Source organism: Ceratotherium simum, chromosome 2 (assembly GCF_057802395.1).
Source record: "Ceratotherium simum simum isolate JZ-2026a chromosome 2, ASM5780239v1, whole genome shotgun sequence".
NCBI lineage: Eukaryota > Metazoa > Chordata > Mammalia > Perissodactyla > Rhinocerotidae > Ceratotherium > Ceratotherium simum.
In genome coordinates this window covers 14,936,125-14,963,081 of record NC_141901.1, presented here as the reverse complement: position 1 = coordinate 14,963,081, position 26,957 = coordinate 14,936,125, and the positions used below count along the sequence as shown (strand labels likewise).

General features: G+C 40.1%; 1 protein-coding gene across 1 annotated transcript in view; it reads right to left on the bottom strand.

Annotated features, from left to right (window-relative positions):
- Positions 1-26,957, bottom strand: part of AXDND1 (axonemal dynein light chain domain containing 1) — a 102,254-nt gene that overhangs the window by 3,734 nt on the left and 71,563 nt on the right. Inside the window, exons 22-24 of the mRNA XM_004425172.3 lie at positions 21,612-21,728; positions 20,043-20,147; positions 630-712 (exon numbers count right to left, since the gene is read on the bottom strand). Of these exons, the coding sequence (XP_004425229.2) occupies positions 630-712; positions 20,043-20,147; positions 21,612-21,728 (305 nt within the window). The remainder of the gene's footprint in view (positions 1-629; positions 713-20,042; positions 20,148-21,611; positions 21,729-26,957) is intronic.

Below are 26,957 nucleotides of genomic sequence, written 5' to 3'. Positions count from 1 at the left end.
TCATTTCTTAGTGAAATGTGACTTTGGGTATTTGGAACTCTCCATCAATAGCCAAGGAACCTCTTTTCAGTAGTTAATTTTGGCTTCTCTTCATTGATGTGACCACAAACTAAATCCAATAGGATCTCTTCTTTTCCAGCACCTTTAAAACAAGATTTTACAATCAAGAAAACCAGTTGGAGATGTGCTTCTTACTTACTAGAGCACATGTTATGTGTCCATATGGCTATGCTCTGCTTTTGGCATTCTTGGCCATCTTAACTATATTGCCCTTCCTACTCTTTGGGTTATGTAATAACATTCTTTCTTGCACAGTAGTTTGTCCCAGCTTCATTTATTTCTCTAGTTCATCTCTTAGAAACATACTGAATTGGATCGCTCCTAACACCTCATACTCTCACATACATACACACTTTGACTTCCTCCGTCTCCACTGTGGGTGAGGACAGATGTTCTTACTAGGGCAGTGTAGTTCACTGTCTCTAGCAGAAGATTTGGAGATACCCATCCCACTAGTGAGGATGAAGGAAGCAGGAGAACCAAAAGTAAGCCAAGCAGTATGGATTTCTCAGCCAAACCTCCTGGCCAGCAATCTTCATCTTCTAACCATTGTGGTGCCTCATACTTACATTAACTTCTCCTGCGTGCGTTCAATTATAGCCATGGCTTCAAGATACTTTTGGGCCAATGTACCTTGATTAGCTGATTCTCTCTGAGAAAGGAAATATGCACTATGAATGAACTGAGAGTCCCAACAGTCAATACTCTACTTCTTCGGGATGTTCTGGACCAAGCCATCTAGAATATTTTTTTCTACTACCCATATTTATATAGTAGATGATTAAGCACATTCTTAACACCAAAAATAATAGAGATAGCCTGTGGCCAAATAGCATACCAGCTTCCAAATTATTCATGCTACAGGTGGACATGTTTGATTAGAGTTGTAAAGAAGAAGCAGGGAAAACAATATCAACAAAAACAAACAGAGAAAGAAGAAAAGGTTTAAAAAATACATAGAAGGGTAAACATGTTTCTCTAATAAATAAAGTTAAACATCAAGGAAATTAATTATATTTATCTTATTAATAATTTACTTCACTAAGCACATAACATTGCAAAATCCAATAAGATCTTTCAGTTTTTTAGGAAACTTCATAAATATCAAGGCAATGAAGATATGAAAAAAAAATAATCTCTTTCATTTATTTCGACTCAAACTATATTCCAGAAAACAAGAAGGTAAAAGAGGAAATTTAGAAGACAAAATTATAGGCATATTTTAAAATGAATATTACGACATTTTCCCGGAACTGTATACTTTTTAAAATCTCATTTATCCTGTTTCCCAACCGGAGGCAAGTAAAAGATAAACCCCACATTATAGATGGAAGGGAGATCTAAGAGGGCAGGCAGCCTGCCATAGTCACAGAACAATTTAGTGGGTTAAAGCAAAACCCTTATCTAGGCTTCTTCATTCTCAATCACACAATCCATTGCATTATGCTAGCTTTTTCTAAAAGAAAACCAGAGAAAACAAACTGTGTTAAACATTTTCACTTTTACTCTAGCTCTGTTACTCTCTTCTTATTTTCCCAGTCACACATTTTTCTCTTTCTGTTTTGCTTTCCCTTCTTGGGTAGCTTCTTTGGAAAGTAAATGCTATCATTGTTCAGCCTGGATCAGCAGCATGTGACATGACTGTGCCTATACAGCACACGCTACTAACTTTTTTGTTTTTTGAATCCTAAAGGAAGTTTTTCAGAGCAGAGAGTTCTGGAACTGGAATTCTACACATGGTTTATAGCTGTATGAAATAACTTTAACTATGGGTGTGTGGGAGATCAAGATTTGGCCACCCCAAAATATATCTCTTTACCTTGATTGTTTTCTCTGAGGGACATTTGACCTCCCCCACTAACTGCCTAAAGAATTTGACATGATGGCTCCTTCCTGGAACAGATCTTCTATCATGATGGCTGTAAAGATAATGCAGGATAAATGTTACAATAGGAAAGGCACCAACAAGCCCATCTTATCGGAAGTTCTGTCTCTCTGGCCACATTCTCTGGATGGCCCTGCAAGGAGTTGCCAGACAAACATTTACATTTATAAGGGAAATCTCCATTTGTAAAGGTATCTCCCTCTCTATTTCGGCAAGAGGAGGGGATGGCCTCATTTCTAGAGGCTTATCAATCTGGAAAGTGAGGCCTTAAATCTGCATAATAACCTTACTCTTGTTTACTGTGTTTTAGTGGTAATCTCCTGTAACTGACTCCCCCCACCCCCAACATCCTCCTTTGTCATTGGCTGAACATGGTATTTAAGACGAGAATTTCTGCTATTGTGTTGAGAAATGCAATGTCCCTGGTTTCTCTCATGTATACATGTTATTAAACTTGGTATTATTTTCTCCTGCTAACCTGTCTCATTAATTATTTGGCCAGCCATAAGAACCTTAAGGGAAAGGGCAGAGAGGGATTCCTCCTCTTCCCCCAATAGGTGGAAACCTAAGTAAATCAGGACTGTACTCTGTTAACTGTGTACATCTGAGCCTTCTGACTCTCTCCTCATTCATTCAATAGATAAATATATTCAGTTAAAATGTGCGAAGAAAACGTCCCTCTGTTTTGACACTGGCAAGTATAGATTAATGTTTTGTGGTCCATTTCAAACCCTTCAGTAGGAAATTCCCAATCCTACTGGGAAGGACTGGACATTGGGCTTCTAGCGTTATCACTTCCTCTGTGTATGCTGGGGGCAACCTCCCCTGCATAACCCTTATACTGATACAGATGCCTCAAGGCTAATCACAAGGACTGCCTTGGGCCCTCCTCTCACCCACTGTATCATAGAGACAAACATTAGCCACATGGCTCTTGGAAGAAATTGCATTGAACTGATGTTGCTCAGGGCAGGCCACCCCAAGAGGCAGCACTCTGGTATGCAGATTATTTTAAGCTGAAGACAATAAAGACTCAGAAAACTCAGGAAGAACATTTGAGTTTCCCCTCCCAAAATGCCTAAAGAACTTAACATAAAAGATCTGTTTCAGGAAGGAGTTACTATCATGATGGCTATAATATAATGTAAAATAGATGTTACAATAGGAAAGGCACCAAGCCCCTCTTATCAAAATTCTGTCTCTTCCTGGCCACATTCTCTGGGTGGCCCTGCTGGGAGTTGCCAGACAAACATCTACATTTATAAGGGAAATCTCCATTTGTAAAGGTGTCTCCCTCTCTGTGCTGGGAGGAGGGGGGGATGACCTCATCTCTAAAAATTTATCGAAGTAAAAGGTGAGGCCTTAAACCTGCATAATAATGTTACTCTTGTTTACTGTGCTTTTCTGGTAATCTCCCGTAACTGACTCTCCCCACCCCCAACATCTTCCTTTGTCTTTGGCTGAAGATGGTATTTAAGACGAGAATCTCTGCTACTGTGTTGAGAAACTCAGTGTCCCTGGTTTCTCCAATGTATACATGTTATTAAACTTGGTGTTATTTTCTCCTGCTAACCTGTCTTGTTAATTATTTGGCCAGCCATAAGAACCTTAAGGGAAAGGGCAGAGGGAGATTCTCCTTCTTCCCCTACAGAACCTTCCTTGTTTGTGACAATCTGCTGTAGCTTCGAGCTAATCTCTGTCTGACTCCAATTCTGCCTTCGGCCTTTTGGCTTGGTCTTCCTGAGGTCTGACTCTACCAATGGGCTTTGGATTGGACTAACATCTCTGGCTTAGGATTGTCTCAGAGGGGATCTGGCTCCAGGCCCAGCTCCTTGGAATCCAACTCTCAGCACTGAACTGCTAGCCAGACATAGTGCCCCTGTCAGTTTTGGACATATTTTCTGGAAACACCAATTCCAAGGGCCCTTCCCTGTTGCTGTTATAAAATGGGTAAATTAATCACTGCTCTTAATACCTACGCCTTGGGTACATGGTATTGTTCGAGGAAAACAGATCTCTAAGGGCATCCTTCAGCCCAATGACAGAGGTAAGGGCAGAATATCTAATCTTATGTTAAAAATACTGCTGATCCCCCAAGTCTGGCCCCTGCTCACTCTTCCAAAGGAGTTCATGTGTGATCCAGTATAATCTCCTATCTTCCTCATACACTTATAACTCTTTATAGACAGTCAGGACCTATGGTTTGAAGATGAGCCTGACAGATTGTTTCTAATGTCTTGCTCGTTAGGGTAGCTGAGCTGTAGACAACCCTGCTCATGCACCCAAGCAGCAGCATTTAGGGCCCACTGTATCTCTGAGCCCTTTTGGTAGGCTGAGGGAGAGCTTGCTGAATCCATATCTCCCATATCTCCACCAGTCAGCTGAAATGTTACAGAATTCAGGTTGCCTGTCCTCCAGAGACAACGTTGGAATGATGCTGATTCAGAGAGGACCACAAGGGGGGCTACGCAACAAGTTCTCAGAACTGATTAAATTGGGCTGCACCTGAAGGCAGAGTGGCCTTCCCCCAGGAAGGTCAGAGGCAAAATCAATGCTGCTTAATAGATCACTTGGTTCACCAGTGAATCAGGCTCAGTGCCAAACTGCTGTATCAGGCACAGCAGGCCATGTTTTGTACATGGTTCCTGCTCTAAGTACAATCCTCAGGAATTCCCACAAAGCCCTAACTCTCAGCTAATTGAGAAGAGTTTTGAAAAATGGATGGTCCAGCGCCCCATTATGGTGGACATTAAAGCATCAGGTAACAATATGAATGAAGCCCTGGTGTAGCCTGCCCAAGCTGGTGGTGACTTACTGAAACCGGCAAACAGTCATTGATGATTAAGCAGCTAGTAACTATGGGGGATTGGAATTTGCCAGCTCAGAATATGTCTCTCCTGAATGACATTTTGGCCCCCACCTCCCACTAACTAATCAAAGGAGTTTGGGATGGGAGGCCTGCCCCCAGAATAGGCCATCACCATAGACATCTCCGGTCTCTGGGTGAGTCCGTGCTAAACCCATTCTTAGTTCTGGTTACCCTTTATGAGAGACATTTACATTTGAAAAGAAAATCTCCATCTGTAAAGGTATCTTCTTCCCTGTACCAGGAAGAAGGGGGGATGGCCTTACCTAGAAACTTATCAGAACAGAAGATGAGGACTTAAATCTGCATGATAAACTTACCCATTGTTAGCTGTGCTGTTTAGGTAATATGCTATCTGACTCCCACTAGGTTCCTATAGGTAACATCCCCCTGGAGTCAAGGTCACCATGGTAATGGATGTTTGAGTTATTTTTTCAGGAACTGAACCGCTTGTCTACTTCGGCCGGATTGAGACCACTAACCAATCAACTGGGCCCTTTTGACAGCAAGAGGTTAGAACTCCATCCTCAGGGCATGCTAATGCCGCCATTCTGTGAACATGTGTCCTACGTACGAAGAAGCATGAAGGCTGACTACGCTTGCGCAGATCATCAATTACCTCATCACTCCTCACCTCCAATCATTTCAGACCACCTTGCCCCTTTCTCCATAAATACCCTCGAGTCCCTATTTTCAGGGAGGCGGATTTGAGACTTGTTCTCCCATTTTCCTCACTTGGCTGCCTTGTGATTAAACCCTCTGTCTCTCTGCAATCTCGTTGTCTCGGTGCTTGGCTTTCTGGGCGGTGGGCAAAAACAGACCTGGCGCGGTAACAATTTGGCAAGCCAGCCAAAAGGAAAGTCCAGGTGGACCTTTTTGCCAGAGATTCGTCAGCCCCTTGCCTGTGTGGAGAACCTGTGGACACGTCCAGTGGCCGCCAGGAGCATTTTTCCTGGGACTGTTCCAGGATTCTTTTCCTGGCTTGGCGCTGCCAACTCCTTGGCACATATTTTCACTTTGCAGTAGAGAGACGGTTTCTGAGTTTGGAAGACGTCTTTTGGTGAGTAACTACGGTACAAGTGACCGGATCCTTATTTCTTCTTCCTTCTGGTTTGACTTCCGAAAAGGAAGCCTCGGTTTGGGAGGGGATGCCCTCCGTGTCTCCTGAAAAGGGAGCTTTGGTTTGGCCTTCATTGTGAGGGTCTTGGTTTGGGGATGCCCAATATTAAGGAAGAATTAGGGGATCTGCTCACAGAAGTTCTCTTGACTTGGTTTGGGAGGGGATGCCCTCCATGTCTTCCGAAAAGGGTGCTTTGGTTTGGCTTGTGTGGGAGATCAAAATTGGCCACCCTGAAATATATCTCTTTACCTTGATTATTTTCTCTGATGGAATTTGACCTCCCCCAAACTGCCTAAAGGAATTTAATTCTTGGTGTAGACAGACTGGCAGGGTCCTTGCTAAGCCCATTCTTAACAAAGTTCTGTTTACCAAATATTTACATTTGTAAAGGTATCTCCCTCTGTGTAGTGGGAAGAGGAGGGGATGACCTTATCTGTGAAAACTCTTATCAGGACAGAAGAAGAAGACTTAAATCTTCATACTCTTGATTACTATAATTCCTGTCTCTCTGGCCACATTCTCTATAGGTGGCCCTGCAAAGCACTGTCTGACAAACATTTACATTTCCATCTCCATGTAAATTGTCTTCTTCCCCTCTGAAATCCCAAAACACCACCCACCCCCAACATCCTCCTTTGTCTTTACCTGAAGATAGTATTTAAGATGAGAATCTCTGCTATTGTGTTGAGAAACTCAGTTTCCCTGGTTTCTCCCATGTATACATGTTATTAAACTTGGTATTATTTTCTCCTGCTAATGAAACCGGCAAACAGCCATTGATGATTAAACAGCTAGTAACTATGGGGGACTGGAATTTGCAAACTCAAAATACGTCTCTGCCTGAATGACATTTTGACCCCCACCCCCACTAACTGACCAAAGGAGTTTGGGATGGGAGGCCTGCCCCCAGAAAAGGCCGTTACTATAGATATCTCTGGGTACCTGGGTGGGTCGTGCTAAGCCCATCCTTAGTTCTAGTTACCCTTTATGAGAGACATTTACATTTGTAAAGAAAATCTCCATTTGTAAAGGTATCTTCTTCCCTGCACCAGGAAGAAGGGGGGATGGCCTTACCTAGAAACTTATCAGAACGGACAAGGATTTAAATCTGCATGAGAAACTTACTCACTGTTAACTGTGCTATTTGGGCAATATGCTATCTGACTCCCACTAGGTTCCTATAGATGACATCTCCCTGGAGCCTGGGTTACCATGGTAGTGGGTGTTTGAGCTATTTTTTTCAGAAACTGAACCCCTTGTCCACGTCAGGCCGGATTGAGACCACCAACCCATCAACTGGGCCCTTTTGACGGAAAGAAGTTGGAACTCCACCCTCAGGGCATGCTAATGCCGCCATTCTGTGAACATGTGTCCTACGAAGAGACATGAAGGCTGACTACGCTTGCGCAGATCATCAATTACCTCATCTCTCCTCACCTCCAATCATTTCAGACCACCTTGCCCCCTTCCTCATACGTACCCCTGAGTCCCTATTTTCGGAGAGGCAGATTTGAGACTTGTTCTCCCATTTTCCTCAGTTGGCTGCCTTGTGATTAAACCCTCTCTCTCTCTCTACAATCTCGTCGTCTCGGTGATTGGCTTTCTGGGCAGCGGGCAAAAACGGACCTGGTGCAGTAACACTAACCTGTCTTTTAATTGTTTGACCAGCCATAAGAACCTTGAGGGAAAAGGCGGAGGAGGATTCTCCCTCTTCCCCGACACTTGACTTGGTTTGGGAGGGGACACCCTCCATGTCTTCCAAAAAGGGAGCTTTGGTTTGGCTTGACTTGGTTTGGGAGGGAACGCCCTCCGTGTCTTCCAAAAAGGGAGTTTTGATTTGGCCTCCATTGTGAAGGTCTTGGGGACACCCAGTCTTGACTTGGTTTAGGTGGGGACGCCCTCCGTGTCTTCTGAAAATGGAGCTTTGCTTTGGCCTTCATTGTGAAGGTCTTGGTTTTGGGGACGCTCAAAATTCTCGAGATCTGGTTCTATCTAGCTGTAGCATAGTATACTTTGACTGTCCGTGTCTAAATTCTGGGAAATGCTAATTCAATTCCCACATGTAGCCCTCTAGGCTGCATTCTTCAAAATTGGGCAATTTTCAGTGATGAGTCCATGGAAAAGGAAAAATGCCTTTATTTATTTTTTTATTTTTTTTTGGTATCACCACACGACCACAGCCAGAGAGCTCTTGCAATGACTAGTCTTAAGAACTTAATCAAATTTGGAGTCTCAGCCTCTTCTCGTGGTCTTACAGATGCTAATGAAAGCTCCATGACCCACCCCCACCCCTGGGAGCTCTCCTCTGGGTTCTGGTTTCAGAGAGTCCCTGCTCCACCTCTGGTTTTTGGGCACCTGGAGTGATTCCAGGTTGGGCCCTGGATCAGTCATTTGACTGACAATCTGCAACCCTGTTTTGTCTCCTGTCAAGAACCTATTGAGTATTTTAGGCACCTACTGAGTCACTTATGGGGACAGGAGATCTGTAATTTATTCTGTAAACTGTCCTGCCCAGGAACTGTTGTTTGTGTGACCCTTATCTTGATAACCCTTGGGAAGAGGCCACAAGGGCAAGGCCTGATCACCTCTTTCCCTTCTTTGTCTGTCTCGTTCATCACCTCCTCTGTTGTCACCAAGTCGGGGTTAAGTTCAGGCTGGACCTGAGCAGAACCTGGACCTTCTGTAAAAATTGAAAACTTGAAAACATTTTGCCAAGGACCTAACTCTCAACGCTGGCATTGGGAGCCCCAGCCCCCAGCCCGCTCCAGGCTTTTGCCTCTTGCCTCCCTGGCTTCCCTTGTGCTGGCTCAAGGACTAAGTACCTGGGTTGAGTGGGACTTGACTAAATCTTATAGCTATATTGATGCCTGCAGTGGGCTCTGCACCCTTCTCTGGTCCGCTGTCAGTGGGACACCTGCTTTACCGCCATGGGGACCACCCCACGCATCTCTGGAGACTCACCCTTCAGGTGCATTTTAACTAACTGGAAACACTTTCTATTGGATGGCTTATGCCCCAGAAACCCTATCTTGGAGAAAACCTGAGTGGTTTCTCTGTGTCTTTGTGATATAGTTGGACAGGTAGATCAACCTATAATGTCATTTGAGTTACAACCCAATTTCTGAGAAATTAAGAGCAATTGTCCTTAAAAAAACTTGTAAGACTGGAAATGTGGCTGTAGAGGCAGTTCAGACTCCATCCAGTTCCTTTATCTCAAAGAGGATTATCATCTCGCCTCTCTGGGAATTGTTATCTAGCTCATCACCAATTCCTAAGACTGGAAAAAAAAAAGTAAAAAGGCCAAAAACGGCCATAAGAGTACCCTTGCCAAAAAATCTACCATCTTGAGTGTCTTCACAAATATTAGTAAAAAAGACTTAAAGCAAAATTTGGATTCATAAATAGGGAGCTTTGTATTACTGTAATGGAGCTTTGCAGTATGTTTTCATGGCAGTAATGTTTTAAAATTACTCATTGTTTTAAAAATGAGTGTGGAAACTGTGTATGTGTGTCTATATGTGTGTAACAATGTGTGATATTTTACCGCCAGATGGTATGGTCAAAATTAAGAGCACTATTTAGTTGGCTTAAAGTAAGAGCTTACATAAATTCTAAATGTAATAGAAATTAACCCAAACGTCTTTCAAGTTAACATGATATAAATTAATCTCTGGTAAATGAAAGCTGATTTAAGTTTGTTGGTTTGATTGACAGTTGTTGGAAACAAATGATTTAGATATATGAAGATAAGAGTTTTTGGGTAAAATAATTATGTTTTATGATCTGTATACTTAAAAGAACAGCTTCCAAATTCTTTTTGGTAACTTAAAACTGTAGAGTTTTTGCTAAATTAAGTTAAATGATAAAAATTTATTGAGTATCTGGGTCATTTTCGAATAAGATAAAATAAAATACCAAAACATTATTGCTAAACATGTCTAAGTTTATCTACTTTTGGCTTCTTATTACAGAGAAACTAAGTGTTTGGGTCTAATTAGTGAACACACCTTGTTTTATTACTACAAAGTAACATGTTTCTAGAAATTATGAAAAGTGTTTAAAATGCTGATATAAAAGACAGTTCATAATTGCTTTTTAGTTTTTACTAAGGTCTGTAAGGGTTAAAAAAATTTTTTCTAATTAATATATGTAATTAAAACTACTAAAAATTAATAAAGAAAACAGCTCTGTATACAAGGAAAGTTACAGAAGGTTTGTAGAAGAGGAACCCTGAGAAAAGAGTTTTATGCATGGTCAAGTTGGCTAAGGTTGGAATAAATTTAGTTAAGTAAATAGGTTTGAATATCAGAAGTAAAGCTGGGCCAAAATTAAAATTTGGTCTTCTTTCTCTTAAAAGGATAATTTTCTTGAACTTGATAAAGAGGTTGTTAAAGGGTTTTCTTTACCTTTGAGTAAGTCTACCTAAAAGACAAAAAGACTGTTAAAATAATTTCCTATGTTCAAAAGACTGAGATCTCTCTATTAAGGGTTTTTGGACTGTTAATGCTCTGTTTGCCCTTGACTGTTATTTTTGACAAGCTCCCCAAAATTCATATCTTTTGTGTGTGTGTGTGTGTGTGAGGAAGATCAGCCTTGAGCTAACATCCATGCCAATCCTCCTCTTTTTGCTGAGGAAGACTGGCCCTGGGCTAACATCTGTGCCCCTCTTCCTCTACTTTATATGGGATGCCGCCAGAGCATGGCCTGACAAGCAGTACATCGGTGTGCGCCCGGGATCCGAACCCGGGCCGCAAGCAGTGGAGTGCATGCACTTAACCACTAGGCCACGGGGCCAGCTCCCCAAAATTCATATCTTAAATAAAATCTTTTTTTTTACTTGTTTCCTTGAAAATTTTCAAAGGGCCCTGGGACTTCTCACAGAAGTTTGCTCTCTTCCTATAAGGAAGAAGATGATAAACTTATTCGGGGCTTATTTGGTATGTTAAATCACATGGGAAGCAGTGACAAATAAGTAATGATAAACCTTCTTAGGTGGTATTATGTGGATGAATGTTATTGATATAGGTGGTTTAAAATTGTATAACATTACTGAAATTCTGATCCATCCTGGTTATCATTCTGGTTCTGGTTATTATTTTAAAGTGTTGTATATTACAAAATTAACTGAATTTCTTTGTCAATTGCCATTTTGGGGTCTCGTTGTCTACACACAGTTATTGTTTGATGCTTTTGCAAAATATGTTTCTTCTTCAGAGAAATTCATAGAAAGGACTCTGGCACTTACTCTAGGTTTCTGAAACTTTCAGATCATAAAACTGAACTGGGTAAGAAATTACAGAATTCTAATGGAGAAGCTGATGACTTTGTGAAACTGCTAACAAGCATAATATCAAGAATTGATTACACTGGACTGAATGAACTGATGAAGATGATTATAATTTTTATACCTTTGAAATTTTGATTTTTTTTAATGTTTTGTTTTTTTCAGATTTAAGTAAAACTTTCTGTTTTCTCCCGAGCTAACTATGACTTATAGCAATTTGGTAAATTATACTTTTGTAAGCAGAATTGAAACATTTATCTTTTTCTGCCTATCTGATCCCTCCAGGATTTGGAAACTCTTAGTGAGTTAGTATTGTTGTTTTCATGGTAATATATGTTATTTGCGTAAGTTCAATAAGAATCTGTTCTCCTTATAATAGGACAGAGTTGGAAACATTGGTTATATTACCAAAGCTTTGACTGGAATGTTATATTTGGAAAAAAACATATAGACTCAGATATGACAAGACAGCTTTTGAGAGATAAAGATTGGACTTTATGGGGGCTGGCCCCGTGGCTTAGCGGTTAAGTGCGTGCGCTCCGCTACTGGCAGCCAGGGTTCGGATCCCGGGTGCGCACCGACGCACCGCTTCTCCGGCCATGCTGAGGCCATGTCCCACATACAGCAACTAGAAGGATGTGCAACTATGACTTACGACTATCTACTGGTGCTTTCAGGGAAAAAAAAGGAGAAGGATTGCCAATAGATGTTAGCTCAGAGCCGGTCTTCCTCAGCAAAAAGAGGAGGATTAGCGTGGATATTAGCTCAGGGCTGATCTTCCTCACACACATACACAAAAAAGATTGGACTTTATGGAATAAAGCCACTTGGAAATATTGACCTGGTACCTTGCTTGCAACCTGGTACAGTGTTCACAGCAACCTTACGGATAAGGAAGGAAGGTCACTTATCTTGCAGGTGCCTGGAACCTTGAAATATTTTGGGGAGCCTCAAAAAGAGAGGAATTCACCCAAGTCTCTAGGTATTGCAGACGAAGTCTGATGAGAAGTCCTTGGCTTGGCTTTCCTGGCCTTGAGAGGGCTTTAAAGTTCAATCTGAGATTCCTTATAAAAAGTTCCAGCAAAGCAGATTTAAAAGAGCTTATATGATCAATGGCTATTCTTGCTGTACTTATGTAAATAATTGGGCCAAGTTTATTGCAACTAAACTTATTTTGCAAAGCAGTTAGTTTTAATTTGGCTATCCTTTACAAAGAATGAGGGTGATTTTAGGGAGAAAAAGATATGTTTCAATAGAAACTATAGTACACATTCATGGATATTAGGTTCTAGTTCTGATAACTGTATTTAAGGTTTCTGTTTTATATCTGTTAACTGGACTGGATCCTGAAATCTTCTAGTCTCCTGAAATATCTGGCTACAAATCTCCAAACTAACATTTTTTATTTTTTTCCATCATTTTCATTTAAAATCACTGAGAACTGAACCTGCCCTTTTTCCTGAAGCCTTGCAAACTAAAACTGGACAACTTGAGGGCCGGCTCTGCGGCTTAGTGGTTAAGTACGCACGCTCCGCTGCTGGTGGCCCGGGTTCGGATCCCAGGCACGCACCGACGCACCGCTTCTCCGGCCACACTGAGGCCGTGTCCCACATACAGCAACTAGAAGGATGTGCAGCTATGACATACAAGTATCTACTGGGGCTTTGGGAGAAAAAAATAAATAAATAAAATTATTAAAAAAATAAAAATACGGGGCCGGCCCGGTGGCGCAGCGGTTAAGTGCGTACTGCGGCGGCCCAGGGTTCGCAGGTTCGGATCCCAGGTGCGCACCGACACACCGCTTGCTAAGCCATGCTGTGGCAGCATCCCATATAAAGTGGAGGAAGACGGGCACGGATGTTAGCCCAGGGCCAGTCTTCCTCAAGAAAAAAGGGGAGGACTGGCATTGGATGTTAGCTCAGGGCTAGTCCTCCTTGCAAAAAAATAAATAAATAAATAAATAAAATAAAAATAAAAAATAAAACTGGACAACTTGATATAAGTTTAGAGATTCATGTTTGTTGCTGTGTAAGTACTCAGAAAGATACCTGAATACCTGATGACATCATCAGAGACATTTCAAACTGCAAAAGATGCTTTGACTCTGACATCTAGAAACCTTCTTGACTAGCTGTCATCTGAACTCAGAAACTGGTTTATAATTTGCTCCAATTATTAACTTTGTTTTTCTTTTGTTTCCATAGAAAATGCTTCTTATTAAATACCTGATTACTTGCTTACACAACATCGGCCTAACTTTGGGAGCAGCCCACCTGCATCACTGCCTTACTTAGAGACTGGTTCAATGAGATGAAATGACCTATGCCCCTTATCAGCAGATTCTGAGAGGTACCTGGTCCAGACTGGTTTTCAGGACTGTTTTCTTGGATTCCCCAAGGGATTAGGTCTAGTTGTCAGGGACTGTTAACATTTGGGTGTCTATACGTCTTATGCTTCCGGTAAGATACTTGATTATAAAATGTGCCTTTAGATGTTGCTCTGAAACTGCTGAGCAAGGTACAAAATTCTTATAAAGCAAAATGTCAACCCAAGAACAAGAGAATATCTCCAGATGAGTGCTAAACAGTTTCATTCCTCTAACCCGGATCTACGCCCTGATTCAGCAGGAAGTAGCTAGATTGGTCATTGCCCTGAATCCCTCAAGAATGAGGAATGACCAAAGAATAGGGGGGATTGAAACCGGCAAACAGCCATTGATGATTAAGGAGCTAGTAACTATGGGGAATTGGAATTTGCCAGCTCAGAATATGTCTCTGCCTGAATGACATTTTGGTCCCCACCCCCCACTAACTAATCAAAGGAGTTTTGGATGGGAGGCCTGCCCCCAGAATAGGCCATCACCATAGACATCTCCGGTCTCTGGGTGAGTCCGTGCTAAACCCATTCTTAGTTCTGGTTACCCTTTATGAGAGACATTTACATTTGAAAAGAAAATCTCTATCTGTAAAGGTATCTTCTTCCCTGTACCAGGAAGAAGGGGGGATGGCCTTACCTAGAAACTCATCAGAACAGAAGATGAGGACGTAAATCTGCATGATAAACTTACCCATTGTTAACTGTGCTGTTTAGGTAATATGCTATCTGACTCCCACTAGGTTCCTATAGGTAACATCCCTCTAGAGTTGGGGTCACCATGGTAATAGATGTTTGAGCTATTTTTTTCAGGAACTGAACCACTTATCCACTTCAGGTCGGATCGAGACCACCAACCCATCAACTGGGCCCCTTTGATGGCAAGAGGTTGGAACTCCACCCTCAGGGCATGCTAATGCCGCCATTCTGTGAACATGTGTCCTTTAAAGAGGCATGAAGCCTGACTACGCTTGCACAGATCATCAATTACCTCATCCCTCCTCACCTCCAATCATTTCAGACCACCTTGCTCCTTCCCCATAAATACCCTTGAGTCCCTATTTTCAGGGAGGCGGATTTGAGACTTGTTCTCACGTTTTCCTCACTTGGCTGCCTTGTGATTAAACCCTCTCTCTCTCTGCAATCTCGTCGTCTCGGTGATTGGCTTTCTGGGTGGCAGGCAAAAACAGACCAGGTGCAGTAACATTACCACCACTCCTGTTGAGCTATCACTAATATCACCCCTAGAAAATCCTGTACTGGGGTCACTTGCAGGAGGAGATACTAGGAGTAACTAGAATTCTCCATGCTCAGGTGCCTGGCTTCCCAGTGGTCTGGAGCTACTTCTCATTAGAAATCCAGGACCCAGCTATCTCCTATTCTACAGCTCAGCTCTCGAGGACATGACAAGTTATACCTGCAGACTACAAGGTTTCTGCTTCCCTATCCCTTCCTTTCTTCCTTCCTTCCTTTCTGCCCTCCTTCCTTCCTTCCTTCCTTGCTTTTTTCTTTCCTTCTCCAGTGTCAATCAAATGTGCTACCTCCTGGGAGTTGTGTTTTTAGATCAGGAAGAAAGTGCACCTGCCCAGTAGGTCTGGTGCCTTGGAGCTATATTCCTGCTAAATGGTTGTTTTTGTTCTTAGGACAAGAGGCTGAGTGTCTGTCAAAAAGAATAAAGGAAAAATAAACAAGCAAACAAAAGCAAAAGAAAAACTTATGGTAAAAGTTTTAAAACCTCAAACCACCCTCAGGGAGCCCCAGTATCTCTGTGAAAGGAAGGAGCACAGAGCCTGCTCCCCTAAGCCTGCAGTATAGTCCGAATCAGGAAAGCACTTGCCCCAGCTCCACCTCCTGCCCCAAATCTCTGACCTCACAATCTGGTTCAAAGAATGTTCATTCTCTGGGTACCAACATCCCCAAATATCAACCTTCTCTTCACTGGCCTAGCACAATTAGGCCCTTTCTGTTTGAGCACCTGGGGATCCCTTTCTACCAGTGCAGTGCTCCAGCCACCACTCCATAGGATGAATATGATTCTTCTTTACCTCCAGGAACTTGCAAGTAACTGTACACCTGGAAGGCATTTTGCTCCATTCCCCAGACCTTACGATCAGTGAGAACCTAGACAGTTTTGTCTTTAGAGATCTATAGTAGCAGCAGCAGCAGCAACTTTTCAAGGCCTGGAGATGGACTTTCTGGGCCACATCATCCTCCGGTGGGCTAGCATGGCACCACACTGTATCAGAAGGAATGGCAGCTTCCCAGAGCAGGAGCCCCACACCATCAAAGACACGTACCACACCCTCAGTTTTGCCCCAGGCTACAGGCCCCTGTTTTCCTGTCTGCTTTCTGCTTAGCTGCAGGGCCTGACCCTGCAGCATAATCTGAATGGCAGAGCTGGGTGAGCAAATTTGAGTCAGGAGGGTTTTGGGAGGGACCAGTAAGGGGTAGCAGATAAAACAGTGCTACCCTTTTTTTTTTTTTTTAAATTTTTTGTTTATTGCAGTAACATTGGTTTATAACATTGTATAAATTTCAGGTGTACATCACCACACTTCTATCTCCGCACAGACTACACTGCGCCCAGCACCCAAACACCAACCACAACCCATCACCACACACATGAGCCAAACCATCCCTTTCACCCTCCTCCCTCCCCGCTTCCCCTCTGGTAACCACCAATCCAATCTCTGTCTCTATGTGTTTGTTTATTATTGTTATTATCTACTACTCAATGAAGGAAATCATACGGTATTTGACCTTCTCCCTCTGACTTATTTCACTTTGCATAATACCCTCAATGTCCATCCATGTTGTCACAAATGGCTGGATTTCATGGTTTCTTATGGCTGAGTAGTATTCTATTGTGTATATATACCACATCTTCTTTATCCATTCGTCCCTTGATGGGCACTTAGGTTGCTTCCAAGTCTTGGCTATTGTGAATAACGCTGCAATGAACACAGGGGTGCATGTATCTTTACGCATTGGTGTTTTCAAGTTCTTTGGATAAATACCCAACAGTGGAATAGCTGGATCATATGGTAGTTCTATCCTTGATTTTTTGAGGAGTCTCCATACTGTTTTCCATAGTGGCTACACCAGTTTGCACTCCCACCAGCAGTGTATGAGAGTTCCCTTCTCTCCACATCCTCTCCAACACATGTTGTTTCCTGTCTTGTTAATTATAGCCATTCTGACGGAGAGGTTTTGTAGTTTTGATTTGCATTTCCCTGATAGTTAATGATTTTGAACATCTTTTCATGTGTCTGTTGGCCATCTGTATATCTTCTTTGGAGAAATATCTGTTCAGGTCTTTTGCCCATTTTTTAATTGGGTTGTTAGTTTTTTTGTTGTTGAGATGCATGAGTTCTTTATATATTTTGGAGATTAAGCCTTATCAGATGTATCGTTTGCAAATATCTTCTCCCAATTGTTAGGTTGTCTTTTCGTTTTGTTGATGGTTTCCTTTGCTGTGCAGAAGCTTTTTAGTTTGATGTAGTCCCATTTGTTTATTTTTTCTGTTGTTTCTCTTGCCCAGTCAGACATGGTGCTTGAAAAGATGTTGCTAAGACTGATGTCGAAGAGCGTACTGCCTATGTTTTCTTCTAGAAGTTTCATAGTTTCAGGTCTTACATTCAAGTCTTTAATCCATTTTGAGTTAATTTTTGTGTATGGTGTAAGGTAAGGGTCTACTTTCATTTTTTTGCATGTGGCTATCCAGTTTTCCCAACACCATTTGTTGAAGAGACTTTCTTTTCTCCATTGTATGTTCTTGGCTCCTTTGTCAAAGATTAGCTGTCCATAGATGTGTGGGTAGTGCTACCCTTTATCTCTCTTTTTTCTACATGTCTAAGGACATTGTGTTCACACTGATTCCTTTTACATCTTTGCCTCATTGTCTTAACCACTGACATAGTAACATATTATTTTTTTATTTAATCATTTTATTGAGATCATATTGGCTTATAACACTGTGTAAATTTCAGGTGTCCATCAGTATATTTCAGTTTCTGTAAAGACCCCAAATAGCCAAAGCAATCCTGAGAATAAAGAATAAAGCTGGAAGTATCACACTCCCTGACTTCAAAATATACTACAAAGCTATAGTAATCAAAACAGCATGGTACTGGCACAAAAACAGACACACAGATCAATGAAACAGAATTGAAAGCCCAGAAATAAAACAACACATCTACAGACAGCCAATGTTCAACAAAGAAGCCAAGAATATACAATGGAGAAAGGAATATCTCTTTAATAAATGGTGTTGGGAAAACTGAACAGCCACATGCAAAAGAATGAAAGTAGACCATTATCTTATACCATACACAAAAATTAACTCAAAATGGATTAAAGACTTGAATGTAAGACCTGAAACCATAAAACTTCTAGAAGAAAATATAGGCAGTACTCTTTGACATCAGTCTTAGCAGTATCTTTTTGAATCTCATGCCTACTCAGGAAAGGGAAACAAAAGAAAAAATAAACAAATGGGACTCCATCAGACTAAAAAGCTTCTGCAAGGCAAAGGAAACCATCAATAAAACATAAAGACAGCCCACTAACTGGGAGAAAATATTTGCAAAGCATATGTCCAACAAGCGGTTAATTTCCAAAATATATAAAGAACTCATACAACTCAACAACAAAAAAACAAACGACCCAATCAAAAAAAGGGGAGAAGATGTAAACAGATATTTTTCCAAAGAAGATATACAGATGGCCAACAGACACATGAAAAGATGTTCAACATCACTAATTATTAGGGAAATGAAAATCAAAACTACAATGAGACATCACCTTACACACATCAGAATGGCTATAATTAACAAGACAAGAAATAACAAGCATTGGAGAGGAAGTAGAGAAAAGGGAACCCTCATACACTGCTGATGGGAATGCAAACTGTTGCAGCTACCATGGAAAACAGTATGAAGATTTCTCAAAAAACTAAAAATAGAAATACCATATGATCCAACTATCCCACTACTGGGTATTTATCCAAAGAACATTAACTCAACAATTCAAAGAGATTTATGCATCTCTATGTTCATCGCAGCATTATTCACAATAGCCAAGACTTGGAAGCAACCCAAGTGCCCATCAATGGATGAATGGATAAAGAAGATGTGGTATATATACACAATGGAATACTACTCAGCCATAAAAAAGACAAAATCATGCCATTTGCAACAATGGATGGACCTTCCCAACACCATTTATTGAAGAGATATTCCTTTCTCCACTGTATATTCTTGGCTTCTTTGTTGAACATTTGCTGTATTATTCTAAGTGAAGTAAGCCAGACAGAGAAAGACAAACACTGTATGATTTCACTCATATGTGGAAGGTAAACTAACACATGGATAAAGAGAACAGATTAATGGTTACCAGAGAGGAAGGGGGTTGGGGGAGGGTGAAAGGAATAAAGGGGCACATATGTATAGTGACAGATAAAAACTAGACTACTGGTGGTTAACATATTATTTTAAAAATTTGTTTAAAAGGCAGCACTTTGGGAGAATGTGATTGCATTCCTCCATGCATCACTCTCACCCCAATTTTGTCAGCTCCTGTCTGACTCTCTAAATAGTTTCTCCCAGTTCTTCCTAGCAGAGCTGAAGCCTATTTCCTATAACCTCCCTGGACATACATCCCTGAGATCTGCCTCTACTTTGGGCCGCACCTCTGCCTTAGTGATCTAGCTGCCGTCCACCACTGCTCTCACCACAGCTCCCCACCCACCCCTACACACACAACTGTCTACTCAGATGGATCAAATCCCTAACAGTAAAATGATTCTTAACTTTGGGTTTGGGAAATGTGATGGAATCTACGGATTTCTGCTCCCCACCCCAAGAAGATGCACAGTATGAACATACACACAAAATGTTGCATACCATTTCAGGAAATTAATGGAATGAAGCCCCACAATAGACTCCTACAGTCATCGCATCTTGCACAGAGAGAGATACCAATCTAGAGCTTATTTAAGTCTACTATGGTCACAGAACTTTCTGTGGAGGAATTTTAAATTTATTTTCTTGCCGAGTTTCCATAGTCACTGTCTAAAGGTTTCCAATTTCCCAATAACTCTTGCAGTTGAAGGTATGTGCTTATCACAATTCTCAATAGAGTCTTCTGAATGAATATAAATTCAAATATTGACCAAGATATTGTTAAATCAAGGAAAGAGATGAGATGCTGCTTTTAAAATGAGGTTTAAAGCAGAGAATGAGAAGGTTTTGTAGAGTTAAGGTGAAAGACAAGAGTTTTCCAGGGATGATGCTGGGAGAAAAAAAATCTGGAAAATTAATTATTTAGGAGTGAGCCCCTGAGCCTCTTGGAGAAGCTAAAGGTTATATTAGATCCATACCATTTTTACATAATGTTAAATTTCCTAGCTTTTTTCTCTAGTTTTGAACTTCCTAGTTGGGTTTCAGATACATACCCAGGAAGACAATACCTCTGTTCCAAATAGAGGTTTGGAATGAACATTTTCATCTTTTCCAATGAATCGAATGAGTTTTTCCTTATCTGTAGATGTTGAAGGTTTCTAGGGCGCAGAAATACCAAGGACCTGTTAGTGAGCTGGTGTGTGACACACAGGCATGGCAAGTTGCCTGGCGCCATGTCTGAAGCTTTAATTTTCCATTTGCTTTAATCATTTAACAAGCATTTTTGAAGACTTACAGCAAGCATTGTGTGATAAATTAGTGGGGATGGAGTAGTGGGGACAAGGGGAGATAACTGTGAGAAACACAAAGATTTCTTCCAGACCTCAGGAACTCACAGTACAGTAGGAGAGATAGGCAATAAAATAATTATGGTATACGTGATTACTGTTAGCACAGAGGTGTGTTGCAAGAGCTGTGTGCACCAGAAAAGGGCCCTACATTCTGCCTAGACACTCAGGGAAATTTTTACAGAGAAAAATGATATTTGAAGGCTGAGTAGGAGTTTGTAAAATAGAGAGGAAAGGGCCTGATCTAATGCCACAGATGGAGGGAAGGAGGTGATGGATTACATATTTAAAAGATATGGTAGAATTTAGTACCAAATAATAATGCTTTCCATTTATTTTGTACCTTCTGTACACCAAGCACTGTACCAGAAATAAAACAGAGAGTGTTGGTCAAAAGGCTTGGGTGTTGTACAATATTTTTATTCTCTTGTCCTGCATGTACAATGATTAGAGGACCTAGGTCAGAGCCTGGGGTCATGCCCACATTTAAACTATTTGCAGAGAAGAAACATCAGGGAAGTAAATTAAGACAGTATAGAAAGTGTTAGGTGATCATGAGTTCTGAAAGACAAAGACAATAGTCGAACCAGGAATTGGCAAGGGCTCTTATGCCAGACTTATCTCGGTTTGAATGCTGGTTCTGCCACTTATAGCTGTATGATTTTGGGTAAGTCAGTCAACCTTTCTGAGCATTAGTTTTCTTATCTGTAAAATGGGGACAATAATATTTACCTTGAAGTTGTGTTGTGTAGATAAGAGATAACGTGCAAAGCATATACTAATGGGGCACTCAATCATTGGTAGTTATCATTGTATTTTCATTATTATTATTACAAATGCCCCAGGAAGGGTTGTTATTACTACTAATGCCCCAGCAGGGGTGGAGACAGGGTAAGAAGAGAAGTTTGGAGACCAGCCTGGCAGGAGCAGAAAAAGGCAGCTCAGAATGGGAGCTGAAGAAGTGGAAACATAGAGTTCAAACCACTATTTGAAAAATCTGGCAATGAAGGGATAAATAAACAGCATTAGGATGAGAGGTAGATCGTGTAGTTAATAAGAGTGTAGGTGTGAATGAGGCTAATGGGAAATGGCCGGATTAGGAAAGAAAAAATAAAGAGATTAGTGTGTCTGTAAGTATGGTTAAATCTATGTGAGGAAAAGAAGGAAGTTGAGGAGTTTACTCCAGATGATCTATTTCTATTTTCAACAGTACCTATATATACATTCTTTAAAAATATAAAAGGAAAGGAAAAAAATAATACTAAATAATCTTACTTCTTCTGCTTTCTTTTCTTCCTTTTCTTTCTCAAGTTTCTTATCCTCCTTACTTTCTTCTTCATCCTCTTTAAAAGGCTTGTCTGTTCCAGGCTCAATGAATTCTTTTAAAAAGTCCTGTGAGATAAAACAATATTATAATTATAGCTTAGGGTATATAAATATTTTAGTACTATATTAGCAATTATTCATTAAAAAATATTTAATGAGCACTAATCCTGCAATTGGGCATTGTGCTAAAGACAAGAATACGAAGATTAATAAGAATGGTCCCTGCCCTTAAGAAGCTTACAATTTAGTGGACAAGAAAATGCTATGGACACATATAGTCACACAGTGGGAGCACCTAATTTAGATCTGGTAGTGGACGAGGGTGAAAGAGATGGTTGGTCAGGAAATTATCCTGAAGGAAATAATGTCTGAGCTTCTTCTTGAAGGATGACTAAGAGAAAATAGATGGTACAATGCTAGGCAGAGGATGCTGTATGCACATGATTGGCTGTAAGAACAGAAGTAGTTCAGTAGGACAGAAACTTAGGGGCAGATGGGCAGGGGCACAATCATAGAGGAAGAGCTAGAGTGTCATGCCAGGGAGACTGGATTTTATCCTGAAGGCATTGAGGTTCCAATAAATTGATTGATCTGTTTTGCATTTGAAAATAATCACTCTAGCAATGGGAGAGTAGATTTAAAGAGGAGGAAGGAAGGGAGGGAAGAAGGGAAGGAGAGAGAGGAAGAGGAGGGAGAAGAAAATGAAAAGAAGAGGGACTGAACAACACACAGTTGCAGGAATGAAGAGGATGAGGATTCAAGAGATATTTAGAAGATAACTCTTAGTGATTGATTGATTGGATGGATATGGGAGGGTCAGGGAAAGCATCTTGAAAGACACCTGGTACATGGTTTAGGCCACTACATAGATGATAATGCCATTTACAGAGATAATGAACAAAGTTGGATAAGCAAGTTTGGGAAAATTTTTGAGTTCAGATTAGGCTGTGTGAGTTTGAGGTACCACTAAGATATCTAAGTGGAAATATCCAGGAAGTAGTTGACTATATGGATCTGGAGTTTAGATGGAGGGACTTGGGCTAAAGATAGAGATTTAACAGTTACCTGCATTTAGTTAAAGCCAAGAAAGTAAATTACATCACCAAAGGAGGACTTGTGAAGTGACTAGAGGATGAGGCCTTAGGACAGGAAGCTAGTGACATAGAGGGCTAGAGAAGAAAGAGGAGCCTGCAAAGGAGGGCAAAAGTTGCCTCAGAAGTGTGAGAGGGCCACCAGGAAAGCCAAAAGAGAAGAGAGAAGGAGTCAATAGTGTTGAATACCTCAAAGGAGTCTACACGAATATTGACTAAAGACTATCCTTCAGATATTTATTGTAGCAATGTTTATAAAACAAAAGCTAGAAATAAGCTCAGTGCCCACAATAGGAAAATTCATAAATAAATTATGGTGTAAACCATACAATAAGATATTTCATAGCAATTTTAGGGGTTGGCCCAGTGGCATAGCAGTTAAGTGCACGCGCTCTGCTGCGGTGGCCCGGGGTTCGGATCCCGGGCGCACACCGACGCACCACTTGTCAAGCCATGGTGTGGCATCCCATATAAAGTGGAGGAAGATGGGCATAGATGTTAGCCCAGGGCCAGTCTTCCTCAGCAAAAAGAGGAGGATTGGCAACAGATGTTAGCTCAGGGCTGATCTTCCTCATACACACACACAAAAAAGATACTTTATAGCAATTTTAAATAGTATTGTGGAAATATGTTCATGGTATAGAAAAATATTCACAATATATTAGGATATTTTTCCAAAATGAAAATACTTTTTTTTTTCTGATAATACACTATTGCTGAAAATATTTGAACAATACAAAGAAATTAAGAATCTCAGCTCTCAGAGGTAGCAACTTCTATCAGTTTGCTGAATATTCTTCTAGACTGCTTTATACACATGTAAACATTTTAATATAAATGAGATATAATATATGTTACATTCTATAATCTACTTCTCTCAATGATATATCATGAATGATTTTTATTTCAAGTCATAAACATCTACTTTATCTGCACAGAATCCCATTATATGAATGCACCATAATTTATTAAATGAATCTCCTATTGATCAACATTTATATTGTTTCTAGTATTTTGCTATTATAAATAATGTTGTAATTAACATCCTTACACAGATATATCATATATTAGAATTATCAGATAGACAACAAAGTTATATTTAACCTGTTTAAAGAAATAAGAGATTGAAAATATGAGTAAAGAGAGAAAGATTACAAAAATGATCAGATTTTAAAAAAGAACCAAATAGAACTTCAATAATTAAATTTAAAAACTCAACAGAAAGGTTTAATAGCAGATTAAACTCAGCTGAAGAGCAAATTAGTGAACTAGAAGGTAAGCCAGAAGAAATTGTCTAGGATGCAATGCAGAGAGGCAAAGAGACAGAAAATATGAAAGAAGGTTAAGAGACATGGGGGCAGATTCCAGTGAATATCCATTCAGAGTTCTAGAAGGAAAGAACAGGGTGAATATAGTAGAGACTATATTTGAAGAGATAATAACAGAATTTTCCAGATCTAATGAAAGATACCAAGCCAAAGATTCAGAAAACCAAGAGAATCCCAAGCGAAAATTTAAAAAGAAAAGAAAAGAAAATCCACCCTACATGCATGAGAGTGAAAGTGCAAAATGCCAAAGACAAAAAGAAGATCTTAAAAGTAGCCAAAGAAAAGAGATGAATTAACTTCAAAGGAACTGACAGCTGAATTCTCAATTGTGAGTTTGGTAACAATAAAATCCAGAAAACAGTGGAAATAGTATCATCAATGTGCTGAGAGAAAATAATATCATCCTAGCATTGTATATCCAGCAAAAAAATTTTAAGAATAAGAGTGAAATAAAGACATTTTCAGACAAACAAAAATTGAGTTAGCCTCCAGTAGATCCTCACTAAAGAAAATTCTAAAGGTTAAGGCAGAAGGAAAGTGACCCCAGGTGGAAGGCCTGAGATATCTGAAGGAACAATAAAGAAATTAAACAATAAATCAACTTCAATACCAGCATATTTCTTAAAGGTAAATCACTATAGGCATTCCTACTAAAGGCAGAAACAAGAAAAGGCTGTTTGCTATCTTCACTACTATTTAACATTGAATTGGAAGAATTATTCAATGCAATTAGACAAGAAAAAGCAATTAGAGTCATCATAATTGAAAAGAAAAAGATAAAACTATCTCTATTGGTAGATGATTTGATTAAATATCTGGAGAACCTGAAAGAATCAACTGAAAAACTCTAAAAACAGTAAGATAATTTAGCAAAGTCACAGCACATAAAATTAAAATACAGGCATCAACAATCTATATACAAATATTTACCAGTTAGAGGATATAATGGAAAAGAAGATCCCATTTAAAATAGCAAAAAATTAAATAAAATACTCAGGCATAAACCTTACAAGAAATGTGCAAAATGAGCAAACTATAAAAAGTTATTGAAAGGCATAAAAGGAGACATCCTATATCCCCTATTCTTGGATAGGACAACTTAACATCATAAACATGTCTGTCTTCTCTAAGTTAATATATAAATTTAATATTATCCCAGTTTTAAAAAATCATATTTTTTCTAGAGCTAGAAGAAAAAATAAGCAAGAATAGCGATGAAACACCTGAAAAAGATCAGTGAGGAGGCCTGGCCCTATCAAATATGAGAATGTATCATAAAGCCTCAATAATTAAAATACTGTGGTAATGACCCATGAACAGGCAATAGGTCAATAGATCAATAAAAAATAATAGAAAATCCAGAAATAGACTTGGTTGAAATGGCTATTTTCAAATGTTGGAAATACTATAATGTGGAAGACAAATCAACCTTGTTCATATCAACCCAAAAGACTGAGCAGTGAGTCCTAACCAGTGGGTAGAAAAAGCTACAAGTAGATACATTTCATTTAGTTCAATAGAAAGAATAAGTTCTAATAGTCAGTGCTCACCAAAAACGAATGGGCTATCTCTGCAAGTAGTACTTTGTCACTCAGATATTTAAACACAGACATAATGATCAAGCGTGGGTATTATACTAAGATCTAAGTGTCAGAAGGTTGATTGAATTCAACCACCTTTAAAATCCTTTCTGTTCTTAAGACTCTATGATTCTGTATAGCTCTTGAATTTTTTCTTAGATCTGATGTGCAGCCAAGATCATGTCTGTGGAACTTTATTAAGTTCCTAAAACTATACAGTAACTTAAGATTTATAATGTTTATGAAATCATTTAGTGGTTAGTTCAAAATAATTCTCGCCAAGATCTGGGCAGCAAAGGAAAATGAGCATTTGTTAAACGTGTGTAATTTAGAAAGGTGGTATTTCTTCAGTGTTTAAATGGAAAATAAAAGTCCCACAAATGTGTAGACAGAAACTTCCCTCTCAGACCCAAGAGTATTGACATACATGCTGTAGGGGAGCAGAATTTGCCACCCTAAGATGTGTCTCTTTGGCCTGATTATTATTTTTTTTTTTTCCCAAAGCCCCAGTAGATAGTTGTATGTCACAGTTGCATATCCTTCTAGTTGCTGTATGTGGGACATGGCCTCAGCATGGCTGGACAAGCAGTGCATTGGTGCGCACCCGGGATCCGAACCCGGGACGCCAGTAGCAGAGTGCACACACTTAACCGCTAAGCCACGGGGCCGGCCCCTGGCCTGATTATTTTTAAGAACAAAAGACTCAGGAAGAAACTTTGACTTTCCCCCTAACCGCCTAAAAGAATTTAAGATAGAAGGCCTGTTTCAGGAAGGAGCTATCACCCTAAATAACTATAGTATAATATGAACTAGGTGTGGTAAATAGGAAGAAACCTAGGAAGGCCCATTTGATCAAAGTCCTCTCCATGTCCCATTGTCTCTGCAAAGCATGGCAAACATTTGTTTACTAAACATTTGCTTTTCCGTCTCCATGTGAATTGCCTTCCTTCCCTTTGAAGTCCCAAACCACTACCCCGAACATCCTCCTTTGTCTTTAGCTGAAGATGGTATTTAAGGTGGTGGCTTTGGCCATTTTGGTGAGTTACTCAGTTTTCCTGGGTTTCTCTCATGTATACATGTTATTAAACATTCTTTGATTTCCTCCTATTATTCTGCCTTATGTCAATTTAGTTCTTAGACCAGCCAGGAGAACCCAGAGAGTAGAGGAAAATTTCTTCCTCCCCTACCATGCCATCAGATCATACCTGTATCATTTACAGCTCTGATAGCAATGGGAGCTTCTTCAGAACTTACTGGAGATGAACTCCCTCAAAGAGATGGAAGTAAAAATAAATG